This window comes from Eucyclogobius newberryi, unplaced genomic scaffold (assembly GCF_026437365.1).
Source record: "Eucyclogobius newberryi isolate DKJ021-1_F unplaced genomic scaffold, fEucNew1.0.hap1 SCAF_17, whole genome shotgun sequence".
Taxonomy (NCBI): Eukaryota; Metazoa; Chordata; class Actinopteri; order Gobiiformes; family Gobiidae; genus Eucyclogobius; species Eucyclogobius newberryi.
The window spans coordinates 25,585,563-25,599,122 of NW_027315801.1; the positions used below are offsets into that span (position 1 = coordinate 25,585,563).

Below are 13,560 nucleotides of genomic sequence, written 5' to 3' on the forward strand. Positions count from 1 at the left end.
TAGCATTAACAGCACTACATCAACATTTTAGCACAAAATAAAAAATAAATAAATAAAGTGAAGGGGCAAGCGATTTAAAATGTCCAGAATATTATATCATTATCTATGTGTTCTTCTAATTCTTTTAATTATTGAATACTTCATTACTTCATTGAATATTTCAACACCACTCTAACAATTCTCCTGCCTCGCTTACACTTGCACAAATGTTTAAATAACATTTCCAACACCACATATTTGTGTGAAAAGTTTGGATACTCTTTTTGTCCTCGGCAGATGTAGCAAATCACCTTAGAAAGTAAACTTGTTCAAGCTAATAATATGCACTATCTCAGCTGTGAATCACACGTGAAACTGAGCCAAAGATAAACCTCACAATCTGTTTAACTTGGGCTCTTTGTTCGCATACAAGGCTCGCCATGACGACAGCCCTTTATTTAAACTCAGCTGTAACAGTGAGCTGGACCTGGGCCCATACACCATGTTCTAGTTTATGTAAATATGCAAACAGAATGCTGCCGCTAAAGGGGTCAGTGATAATCAGACTAAATATAGACCAAAGTCAAAAAGGAATGGAGAATAACCAGTGCCTCTCGGTGCACAACTTATGTCCTCATTTTTGTGTTTTTTTTTGTGTTCATTCTTGTTACATATAAACTGCTTTCTCAATGTCAGTGCACTGCAGCTTATGTTTGATAAACCACAGTCTAGATTGAAAAATTACTGCATCTTTGTATTTTTCCTTCAGGGGACTGGAGGCAGAGCAAGAATGAAAGAGGACAAAGACATTTAGGAAATTGCTTGATTCCAAAATTGTAATGACACAAAGAATGGCTTGATAGAGCATCCAGATGACACTTTCATGTTTCGATCGAGTGGGTCCCAAACTTAAATTTAACATGGGCTGTTTATTGTGTTTTAAGAGAGAGTGTTAAAAATATAGGATTTCATTTAATTGGACAAATACAAACATGAAAGGGGAGGAAGAGTGGGGTGAGACATTTTGATAACTGTCAGAGCCAGGAATCTTACAAGGTTACGGCTGGAACAAAGCCCAGCATGCACTCCAATCAAACCCCTTTGGTGCTGTAAAGATTCCCCTAAGATGTTTTATTGGAATGTTTCATGTACGGTCGTTCTTTCATGTTCATATTCAAGTCTGGTTCTCGTGAAAACACTATAGAAAATCCTGACTTAATTCACAGATAGCAATTATTTTCTTGAGTGTTTTTAATGGAAAGCCGATCCAATCCTATAGCAATAAATGTATAGTTTTGAGTTCAGACTTTAGAGGGGGAAAATATTTAGTTTCAAACGCTACTGGAGTTGAACACAGTAATGCTTTAAGTTGATTCACAAAGTGTATCTTGATTTTAACAGAAGCCATGTTTATTAAAGAATAATAGCGATAATAATAAAATTGACAAAATATGAAAAACCCTGTGATTTATTTTACCGCTCGTCATGTACTAAAAGAACCCACTCCATCTGCTCCATAGTGATTGTGCTTATTTTTTCATATCCTGCATCATGTTGACCTGACCCTTCTCTGCTTCTGGACTGACATCAACTCTATATTATTATATTTCTCCAACAGAGATAGACGCCTGCAAAAATGTGCAAGAAATGTTTTGCTTTTCTAACAATTTATTGGCTAGGCATAGTTTAAATTGCATCCATACCATTGTAAAACTGAATGCTTTAAGTGGCTGCCATATGATGAGGTGATTTAGGTTATTATACGGTGCAAAAAACAATTGTTGAACAGATGTAGCCTATAGAATAACATGCAACGTTGAAGAACATTCTGGGCACATCCTTTGAAACATCTCTGAGTTTTAGTGCTGCGTTTTGTAAGCTTCTGCCTCTCATCATGTTTACCTGTTATGGTACACTGTGTTATGACAGCGCTGTTGGAATGATGTGCATTGTTTTATGCCTAATTTAATTCACACCATAACAGTTCACACTTCTGAACCAGAGTGTGCTAAGAGCGAACATCATATTCAAGTAGAAATCATTTTAAAGCCTGAGCAGTTTACAAATTCAGTGCTTTGTTTGTCATTATATGTTGGATGTGGATTCTTATAAGGGAAATTATGTTATTGCGTAGATTGGGATTATTATAAGAGAAATACACATACAGCATTCAAAGTCTCAATGGGAAGACATTTCCTCCAACCCTATTATTGGTCTCTGTCAGGCTCTGAGTGAGTGACAGGTGGATTAATGGTGCTTTCATGTGGTGACATCTAAATAGAAGTTTCATCGCATAAACAAAACCAGATGACCTGAGTTGTGACATAGTGGGCATTTGACTGGTGGAAGGCAAAGTAGATTTAACTGCAAATAAGATTGATGCAATATATTTCTGATTAAGTGAAGAATAATCTTTGAAGAATTACAGTAAGCAACTTAATATTTAGACACCAAAAGCACGTGAACTCACACAGGTTGGGTGAACGAGCTCCGCCCTCGGTGATAATCTCCCTTTCGAACTGACAGATACATGAAAGGCCAATCGCAGAAAATGTGAACTCTCAGATGAAGCAGAGTTACCACTTTAATGCTACTAATGATATGTTTTCCACAGGTTGACGCAAAAGCATTATATATATATCTTTTTATCATAATCATATATTATATATATATTTTTATCATAATAAGACAATAAGATAAAAAAACATTTAACATGACCAAATATGTATATATGTATATAAAAAAAGAGCCAGGGTTTCTCAGAAGAGTTGTCTTGGGGTCGACGTCGTCAAATGTTGCAAGTCTGGTTTTCTGCCCAGAGACAGCAGGGGGCGACAAAGGAAAATTCAAGCACCCTTAAAATACATATTTAACCATCTCAGGGACATACAAAGATGTTTGGGTCTGGATGACCCACATGCATCGGTTTGTTTGTTTTATTTGTGTTTTTGTTTTAATACATAAATAGTAAAAAATAAAATGTGTTTTTAACCCCGCACACTATCTCTGACCCAGAGTGGACTCTGCGAGGTCTGGCTTCCAAAGCGGTCCGGCTCATGTTTGACTCTCAATACAGACTCAAGTTGGACTGCAATAAACAATCATTTTGCTAATCGATTAGCAATTATCTATCAATTATTATTTTGATTAACTGATTAATTGTTTGGAATGCAACAGTCACATGATGAACGTATTAAAAAAAAAAAATTACCCAGAAAGCTGAAGGGAACACACTATAGGAACTTGGCGGAGGACACTTATGGTCAAAATATTGTTACGGAAGAATGTTTTTATCTACAATGTGGACATGATGTAATGCATTTTCAGTCGAAGTGAACTTTCTAGTCTTCACATTTTGCTGCTCTCTTTTGGAGCCTGATTCCGTTCTTGGCGCCTCCCTCGGTGCTTCGTTTCTGTGGTGCTCTCTGGGGTGCTCTGTACACTGGAGGATCATCTGCTGTTCCCTGCTCTGCCTCTAATCTGACTTTAATCTGCTCCTCTCCCTCCCTCGCTGGTACCAGTCAGTTGTTGCTATGCCACCACATTGCTCTGATGGCCATCGCGATAAGATTCTGCTGATGGAAAGAGCTTCAGGCTTTTGAGAATAAATACAGATAATATTTTGTACCATTTCTTAAAGATAGAATAGGTCTGAAAATATATTTTTGGGATCCTGATTTCTCCAACACAAAACTGATTTTGCTGAAAGGACACATATTATGCAAATTGGGTTTTCTGAGCTTTTAACCATTTTCTAACATTATTCCCAAAAAGTTGCATTTAGCTTTATTAACGCTGGTTTGATCCACCCTTCGTGTGTCAAAAATACTCCTTTCTGAATCCAGAAAGGTGCTGCTCTGTTTACGTGAGTGGGGGGAATATAATACACATAATACACCACATAAAATGTTACTGTATTCATTATTCTATAACTTATAATTTGTGTTATTTATGCCTATGAATGCGGTTTTGTTATAATTATCTTGTCCATGTAGGGATAGTAACATGACTCCAGTGCACTAGTTTTGAAGTTTATTAGTTACGATTCTGGCACCAGACCACGCCCTCAGTTTGTTTTACAACACCTCATATTTTGGCATAATCACGCCTCTTGTCTAGAATTCCACCCCCTGCACTGTCATCAATTGCGCCCACGTTAACGCTCTCTCCAGGACCAAAATATGGTCCCAAGTCTTCTGCCTGCAGGCTGGTGGGCGGACGCTTTAGCCACTGAGCTACTGCAGGCCTATGTGTGCTTCGATGGATCTGTTTATCATGGCAAACATCACATGCTTGGTCTAGTAGAGTCCTTCAACAATATTGTTAACAATATTTTCAGTGTACAAATGTGATGTGGCAGCTTAGAGCTCTAAAGCCCAAATATGGACCAATGGCGTTGCTACATTTGGCTGCTGCATGTTGCTTTGGCTTTTGTCATGTCAGAATTAGGACAACCCGACAATTAGACTTGTGGTGCAGCTACAGTGGACAGAGGGCGGGAAATCTGGTGACTCACACATTGATCCATGATTGGAGCTTAATTAACATTATCCAGAAGGCCTGCTAATTACTGTTTATATTGTTTGGCTGTGGCGCGTTGCTCATCTCGTATTTGGCACAAGTGGCATTTAACAACATTTTTCAATTACCCAAAATGAGTAGCTTTTGATTCTTGCTATTTTTGAGCCAAGGAGTCTACATTTACGGTCTGTTCCCCTCTCATTTCTTACTCATCTGATTTCAGATGAATTGCCCGTGGCCTTGGTAAAATTTGATGTCACTTTAGACAGAATTTCATCAGGCAGATGATCACGATGCCCTTCTCTAAGTCCCGTCTGGCGGTGTTGTCTTCTGCTGGACTGGACAGGGCCTGGCACGATGCAGGAGGGGGACAGATGGCCCTCTGTGTGATCTATGGGGAGGTCCAGAGCCAGGGGCCAGCATGGACACTGGCAGCTGACGAGGCCTGGCCCCATGTCCTCTGTCCCTGAGTGGGACTCTCCGGGAGATGGGAAGAGGAGGCGCCACCCAACAGTCAACCAGACCGTGTCTGCTCCGACCAACACGGCCAGATGTTCCATTACCTCCACTGTTGCTGTTATTTAAGCCACAGCTGGGACAGGGGGAATTTTGGAACGGTAAAGCTAAACTAAATATACAAATACTATACAATAACCTAAACTGTAAATTTGTGTAAATATTTGTGTACATACTGAGACCAAGTTTATTTTTTAATTCTTAATTTATGCATGTCATTTACGTTTCTATAGACATTGCTATTATTATTATTTTATTATTAATTGTTTTATCCATCCATCCATTTTCTACCGCTTGTTCCCTTTCGGGGTCGCGGGTGACTGGAGCCTATCCCAGTGACTTCGGGCCTTAGGCGGGGTACATCCTAGACAGTGGCCAACTTGTCACAGGGCCGACACAGAGACATAGACATTACAGACAGTTCACGCTCACATTCAATCACTAGGGCCAATTTAGAGTCACCTATTTTGCCTAACACATGCATGTCTTTGGACAGTGGGAGGAGCCGGAGAACCCGGAGAGAACCCACGGTAACACAGGGAGGACATGCAGACTCCACCCAGAGAGAGTCTGCATGTCCTCCCCAACAATTATGTTGCACATTAAGGTGCAAAATAATTGTTTTATGTTGCACCTTAATGTCAATGTTCCTGCAAACTGTGTTCAATGACCTTTTTCTGATTCTGATTCTAAACCCATGGATACATTTTATTTTATTTGATGTGGACAAACCAGATGCATTGTTTCAAGTGTTATGGCAAAAAGACACATTTTCAGCACCTGTCCATAGGAGGCTTTTAGAACAATGCATTGTACAAAACTTTATAAATAAGCAAAGGTAAGTAGACAATTATAACAACATGAATTTCACTCAAAATGATCACGTGAGCACACATTTTCAGCCACAGTTTCAGAGGTTTGCTAAAGATGTTCAGGTCAGTCTGCAGTTTAATTAAAGGGGGAAGACAGAGGAGGAAAAACTGGAACTACACTACAGTCTCCTTTGACAGAGGCTTTGGTTTTAGGTCTGAAAGAGCCCTGACGTCTGACAGTCAGACCAGTTATTAGTGGTGAAATCTTCAAAGGTGAAAAGATGATGTTTTTGGATGATATCACAGTGATTTCACCTCATGGGTTTTCTGTCAAATGCCTTAATTACTACTTGTACAATGATAGGACTGGTTTAAGTCTTGAGGTCTGTGACCATGAGGTGAGACAATAAGAGAGATGTGAGATATATCATAGCATTCAGATATAACAGAGAAGCTTGATGAGACAGATTGAATATCCAACCAATTCATAGGGTCAACTGATACAAACTTTAAACTGCTATTGCATTAGGGTAGCAAAAGAACATTTCAAATCTGTCAACTGGACAATAGTTTGCATTTAATTTAAGATAACTCAATTTTATTTTGCTATGGAACCTTACCAGAATGTCTGAATGATTACACGATTTAACAATATCAAAAGTGAATATAAAATATTTTGAATGCTCAATAGTCCAACAATTGGCGTTCATAACAAGAAAACATGACAATTAGATTTCCCCGAGTTCACTGTAAATGCCAAATTCCAATGTCAGAACCTGTTTTGCCATAACAGAAACAACTACATGAATATTTCTCTGCACATCTTCCTGTGAGCTGTAGACAGGGCTGTTAAGTGTAGGTGTCTGTGCTGTGGAAGAGTTTTTAAACGCTTACATATTTGTGTGTGCCAGGATTTTTTGACAAGACTGTTTTGATGGATGGAGACAGCGTTGTAGCCAAACTGCGCTGTGCGGCTGCGGCTTGTGTTATTCATTCGATGCTGCTGTTGATGAAGTTAAAAATGCTGTGCTCCCCATTTGACCAAAACACTGTTCCATGGCTCGCAGTGCAGAGAAATTCATCAAGTCATCATAGATCAAGTCACCGTGTGGTGCGTGGCATTGAAAAAGTTACAAGGGCGAGCTATCGAGTGGCCGTATCCCGTGGCAGCCGCTGAAAAATGCATTTATTCGAGCCAGCTTCCTCCAACGCTCCGCTCTGGCTTACGCTCTCCATGGTTAGTCAGCACTCCCAACACTTTGCCAACTCAGCTTTTTATGCCGTGCCCCTGGAAATCGAGTTCTGCTGGTCCTGTAATGTACTCAAAACTACATCTGCAACTGACTGATAAATCTATGCTTTGTTGGGTCTGACGGATGGTTGCGAAAATGAAAATTCCCCGCACTACACTGCTATGTAAGGGCTTAGGTCACTTTGGATTTCCCCCCCCCCAAGCAAACCAAACTATTTCTGACTGGGGCCATAGCTAGTGCCATGTGTTGTCTTCTGGAGTTGAGGAGGCTTTACTATTTTCTCCGGCTTGCTCGGCTGAGTGAGATGACAGCTTCCTGGCTTGTTTTGTTCCACGGATGTCTCCCAGTGCCATCTCACTGCAGCGCAAGGGCAGATTAAAAAGCACTGCTGCTCTTCCCATGTGTTGACAATATCTATTATTTGCTAAGGGAGACTGACTGTCCAGGCGGTAATTCGAAGTGGGAGCATGTGTGTGGTTACATACTTTGAGCTTGATAAATACCACAGGACGACGGATCCTTAGAGTGGAGTGGCAATTGCAGTCTGACACTCCAAAGACCAATTTCAGACTGATACCTAGGCCTGGACCAAGAATACCTCGCAGTAAAATGTCACCAGGCCTCCTTTTCCAAATCCCAGCTGTCTTCGTGTTTCTGCCTCATCTCTTTGGACATTCGATGAATTGTAGTTCCTCTCTTTCAATTTGCCCACCATGTTCCACAATGCGGCGCCCCGAGGGATTGTGGGACAGCAGGAGCAGAGCCTGGGCCAGGTCCAGGGAGAGCTGATAACCTTTCAGCGTTGCTTTAGCGCGCTGTGTAAAGAACAATCAGCGCTTATCAGTGTGGACTATGAGCGGATGCTAATTCAGAGTCAGGCAGGCTGACGACAGGAGGACAGTCTATGTCTGTCACACCAGAACATCTTATTTTAGGTCCATTCAGTTTCTATGAAGCATTTGGAATGCACTTGAATACACTCTTCTCCCACAGGCTGCATTTCAAAGTGTTCCCTGCAAAGCCTGGTGCCCACTGCATGTTTTTTTGTATTATAAGATTTATCTATGTCACAAGACATACAAGACATGAAAACAATTATATTGCAATACAGCAACATTCACACTGTGATGGTTCAACTGATTAGTACGACAACATTTTGTCTGAGCAGGCACAGCAAGTCACTTAGTTGTGCCGGTTGGCTGTGGCTTGCACTAGACACAGTACATGCTAGCAGTGTTTTTGCTCTTGGGAATGTAAATGAAAGCAAAATGTAGAGATATGGTCCCGTTCACGTCTGTGGTGAGCTTGTGATAATGTTGGTCACAGATTTTACAAAGATTGATAGTAGACTGCGTCTAAGATTGCAAAACATCAGATACTGTTTCATATCAATTGCAACATGTATTTGGTCGTACAACGGTTTATTCTTTGCCGCTTTATCACTGTGAAACCTACAACTTACATTTTGGAGCCACAACACAAGAGCTTTCAAATGCAAATAAAAAAAATAGTGCAGTGGACACTCGCCTTAAGTATTTTTTTGGGCCCGCAGGCTGTATTGATAAGAGAGGGGAGTGTGAAATGGGGATGAGAGAGAAGGGAGGACATGCAGCAAATGTTGGTTTGAACCTACGACACTGCCGACTGTACTAGGAGCTCGGCATAAGTGCGCTCTGCATTAACCACTCGACCACCGGGCAGCACTTAACCCCAATTTCAAATGGAATTTAATTTAACAAAATGTCAAAAACATTAAAAAAAAACCTTAGTGTTGTGCCTTAATAAAATAGTAATTTATGAAGCAGTGTGTAAAGGTTACCACCACCATCACCACCACCACCATCACCACAGGCAATTAGATTTGGTGGAGCCTCAGTGAAACCTTAATGAATAGCACAGGCAGAATCATCTACAGGAGGATGCTTATGGAGAGTATTTGTTTACTGGCCCTACAAGTGTCACAAGGCAATTTTAATTTTTGTTTGTTTTTTGTTGTTTTGGTTTGAGAAAGAAGTGTCATCTTAGACTTGCAACGTATCCTTGAACTGCACATCAAGGATACGTCGCATTGCGCAGGAGAGATCGTGATCAAACTGGTGTTGGCAAAATCCACCATATTTTGCCGGTAAAATTTAAGAGTTAGCAAAAATACATTTGATTGAAGATTCCACTGGTTTACCACTATACTAACATGTTGTAAATCGATTGCCATAAAAATGTAAAAATCTTCTCAGAGACAGTGGGGAATATAAGAATATACAGTACATGCTAGTATTATTTGCAGTGATCAAAGCCATTCTTCCAGAAGAAACTTTAGGCAAATTTTGGATTTAACATACTATGATTTCAATGGGAAATTAGTATTAGCTGCAGAATATCATAAAATGTCAAATGAAAGCCCCTCAGTGATATCAGAGCCTCGTGTAAAGACATTTACTGTTCTATTTTACATGCTGTGTTTATTTGATAGAAGATTATTTTACTAAGTACAGAATTATCCTATTACATATTTTACCACAAATTATACTTTTTGTGAAACTCACATTCGATTTTGAGGCTAGAGAACGGCATTTTTTAGTATTTTGTAATAGAAAAGAAAACTAGCAATTTTTTGGGGGAAAAATGCTAACAATTCTTATAATTTAGGTCTGATGTCAGTTAATAATTGAGACTGTCTTATGGCTCTTTATGCTTCACTCTGATGACTAGTGTTTTAAGATGTTTTAAGAATTCTATGGTACAAAACCTTTGAAATACATACTCTAATTCTTTCTGTGCATGTTTTGTGTGTCTTTGTTAGCCCGTATTGTCAGGAGCAGACAGTGGTGTGAGATGACCCCTTGCCTGGAGGGGGAGCTCTGCAGCCTCTTGTTCAACCGCTCGGGATGGACCTGCACCAAAGGCAGCGGCCGCATCAAGACCGTCACGGTAATCTACAAGACAACTCATTAATGCTCTCCATATGTATCCGACGTTTCCACTGTGAAGCCTTGTGCAATGTGAAGTTTTAACCGGGGGCTAGAACCAAGACCTCTCACTAAAACAGCAGGTGAGTCTTCAGGATTAGAGTAGAGAAAATACTGGCTCGCACAGCATCCAACTCTGAGGTCTGGAGCTCCCACACTCATTATTTTAATGGCAAACTCATAGCCTTTAATATTAATGCGTTTGGTCGACTGCCAGTATAAAGGATATAGAAAAGACTGGAGTTTGAACATGACTGAGCTGTTAGATTAGCCTCGGCATTAGTATCAAGGATTAACAGAATACATTTGAAAGTATTTCTGGATATTTTCTAAGATTAAAGTTTGGAGTAAGTCTGCAGCAGGTGAACTTAAATTACAGCTAAATTAAATGAGAGACAGCCACCTAGTCGGTTAAATGACTATGAGGAGTGTAAACTACCATGTACAATTCTATTGATACAATAATTTAATCACAGTAACCTTGTGTAAGGGACCGTGTCCATGTTGTGGTGTTGTAGACTGTGATTTGTGTTAAAACAGCTTAATAAACTGATTCTTGAATGTCCTCATGTGTCACTCAAACTAAATTCAACATGTCTTGCCTATTGAAAACATCTATGACAAATGCAGATGATTAATAAACTGAATTTTATCTCATGCAGAGGGCCTACACAGTTAGGACTGGACACACACCGGCAGAGGATGATACACTGTCTGTCCATAAAAAAGTTGCCACTTGGATTCAACTAAGCAAATACAAGAAAACTGCTGCATGGGTGATGATCTTTCAGCTGTAACACAATATTTAAACCCAACTGATGCAGTGAGGGGCTTCTCATGTCTGAAACAACCATGTGGAGAGACACATCCCATGGTCATGGAAAAGATGTCAATGTGTTTGAGAAGGGTCAAATCATTGGCATCAAGCAGAGAAAATATCTAAGGAGAAGCAGAAACTAATGTACTATAGATCTGAACCCCAGTGAGAGTGTTTGGAGCTGGAGAAGGCTTTGTGCACTGGTCACTCTCTCACATCAACACAAGATAAACTGGTGAAAAATAATGCAACATTGGATGGAAATAAATCTTTTAATTTTGCAGAAGCTAATTGAAATGATGCCACAGTGAATGTGTGCCTTAATCAAAGCTAAAGGCGGTCCAACAAAATATCAGGGCGTGTGACCCTTTTTTCTGTGGCGACTTTTCTTTTTGGACAGGCAGTGTAGTACTCGCACATTTACTGTATTTTAATTTTAGTATATTTTAGAAGAAATTGTACTTTTCACAGTAGTTTTCTGACACCATACTTTTATTTCTACTGAAGTAATGTTTGTTGGAAGTAACAATACTCTTACTTGAGTAAATGTGGTTTGGTCTGGAGTCTAGAGTGACACAATCTATATGTTGCTTTTTACATCTTACCTTATGATACCATCAACTCATTTATCATAAATCAGATTTTAAACACATTTTACGTTCAAACTGTTAATCAAGTAGTTATTTGGGTCATTACTTTGTACATGGACTTGAGAAACATTATTTTAAGCTTAATCTTTAGCTGTGCATATTTGCCAACCAGCTCTAATTCTTATTTATTCTTTTTTTAAGAATTGCTCAGTATCAGAGTTATAATATGAAAAATACATACAAAATACATTGAACTTGCTGATGAACCAGTGTTCCAGTGGTGAATCAGATGTTAGAATATGAATGTGTGACTTCTCCCTGACTCTATGAGAAATGTAAATGAATGCATATTACATACATACAGCTCCAATATGGTGTCTTCTGCTGCTTTGTGGGATCTCAACCTTGCATCATAATTTTATACCCTTAGCTACCAAAGCTGCTTTTGCTGATCATGGTGGCATTTAATATTTATAAGCACTAGTTTTCTGGCACATTGAAAGTATAGTCAATGTTTTCTGTTGCATACGGAAATCCCTGTTTGGACCAAGTTCTGTCGCTGTGTTGTTAGGCCTGGTATGAAAGTGGTGTGTGCGTGAATGACTGCTGGTGGATGGGGGGGCCGATGGCGCAGATTGGCCTCAATTCCATCAGTCTGCCCCGGGCATCTGTGGCTACAAAAATGGCTTACTGAGTGTAGCGTGAAGAAATAATGACCACAGTGTAGTGCTTTGAGAGGCTTTGTCCAGCCTGTGAAACGTATTACAAATGTAAGGCATTGTTATTCCCGGTATTAGACTAGGGCTTGGCTTTTGTGTTTTATAATGCATTTGGTCTAATTGTTTATTTTTCAGAAATATATTTTATTGATAATGTACTAAACATCTTAAAACACAGTTTCAATGCACCATAATACAATCTGAACACATATGCCTTTCTATTATTTTTCATTCAGGCACTAGTTTCTCGTACGATTGCTGCAAATGTGTCTCCTAACCGACAATTCTGTATTAGAAAATAATTATGGTGATCTTATGATAACTAAAAAATGCATTAAACATAAGTAAAAAAAATAAGAAGTGACATATGCAACATTATTGAAGTCTTAGTATTGACCTATGGACTTTTCCATCGTATTTACAGCACTGAAATTTATTTTAAAGTGAGTTATTTTAAGGCCTGACCATATCCATAAAGAGGTCTAGGCCTGTTGTGAAGCACAGGAGAGAGGCTGTGTTGTTTTCAGTGCGACGGTTGCATATAGAACAGCCAACGATCGTCCCTCCCCTGGCTCTGTGGTCTGCTGGTCCACCAGTGAGTAGCCATAGATACAGTGTCCTTGCCGTTCACAACACAAATCCCTTTCAGTTTCACACTGTGCTACTCTGTGTCAGGTGCTAAAGATTGAGTTCTGAGCACTAAAGGCATGTAGGCCGTGTTCTTACAGCGGGAGCATGGGAATAGTCCAATAGCCAATAGCTGCTAATTACCCACACTGTTGTGGTATTGAAAGAAGTCAATGTGTAAGAATGATTTATTGAATGGGTCCATATAGATACCCAGGAATGTTTTATTCATGTCGCCCACATCAATGTGAGACGTGTTTTCCTTTTTTAATTTGTTTGCAGAAAAATCCATGTATGAAAAAAACAAAACACAAACGGGTACTTTAAACGGGTAAATGTAGGCTCCTCATGACACATAGAATTCAGGCTTTCGGTGTATAATTTGAAACAAATATAAATGCATATATTCATTAATAAGCTAGTTTTCATCTAGTTTTAACATGAGAAATGCAGGTTGGTAGATCGAAATACGTTTTGTCATAATGGTTTGTTAAAATAATCCCTAAACATCTCACCTCAACACTGGCCACGGTTACATTTAAAAAATCTGTTTCTTTCAGCTACATATGGAACCTTTGATGGCACATTCATTACGATGAATCCTAATGAAGCTTGACCAATTTATGTCATGAATTTATTCAGCTGTGGCATATTAGTCATAAGACAATGCATTAACTGTAAGACATAACGAGAAACACAAAGCTGTACCAAAGCACCTGAGATATGCTGATATAGCTTCAGATTGATTCAAAAATGCATC

At 39.4% G+C, this 13,560-nt stretch overlaps 1 protein-coding gene across 2 annotated transcripts in view; it reads left to right on the forward strand.

Annotated features, from left to right (window-relative positions):
• The window catches only part of tafa5l (TAFA chemokine like family member 5, like), a 72,393-nt gene that overhangs the window by 28,344 nt on the left and 30,489 nt on the right, over window positions 1–13,560 (forward strand). For both annotated transcript variants that reach the window (XR_011927138.1, XM_072449623.1), the window contains exon 3: window positions 9,882–10,009. Coding sequence is in view for 1 of the 2 variants with exons in the window: in XM_072449623.1 (XP_072305724.1) it covers window positions 9,882–10,009 (128 nt within the window). In the remaining variant the exon portion in view is untranslated. The remainder of the gene's footprint in view (window positions 1–9,881; window positions 10,010–13,560) is intronic.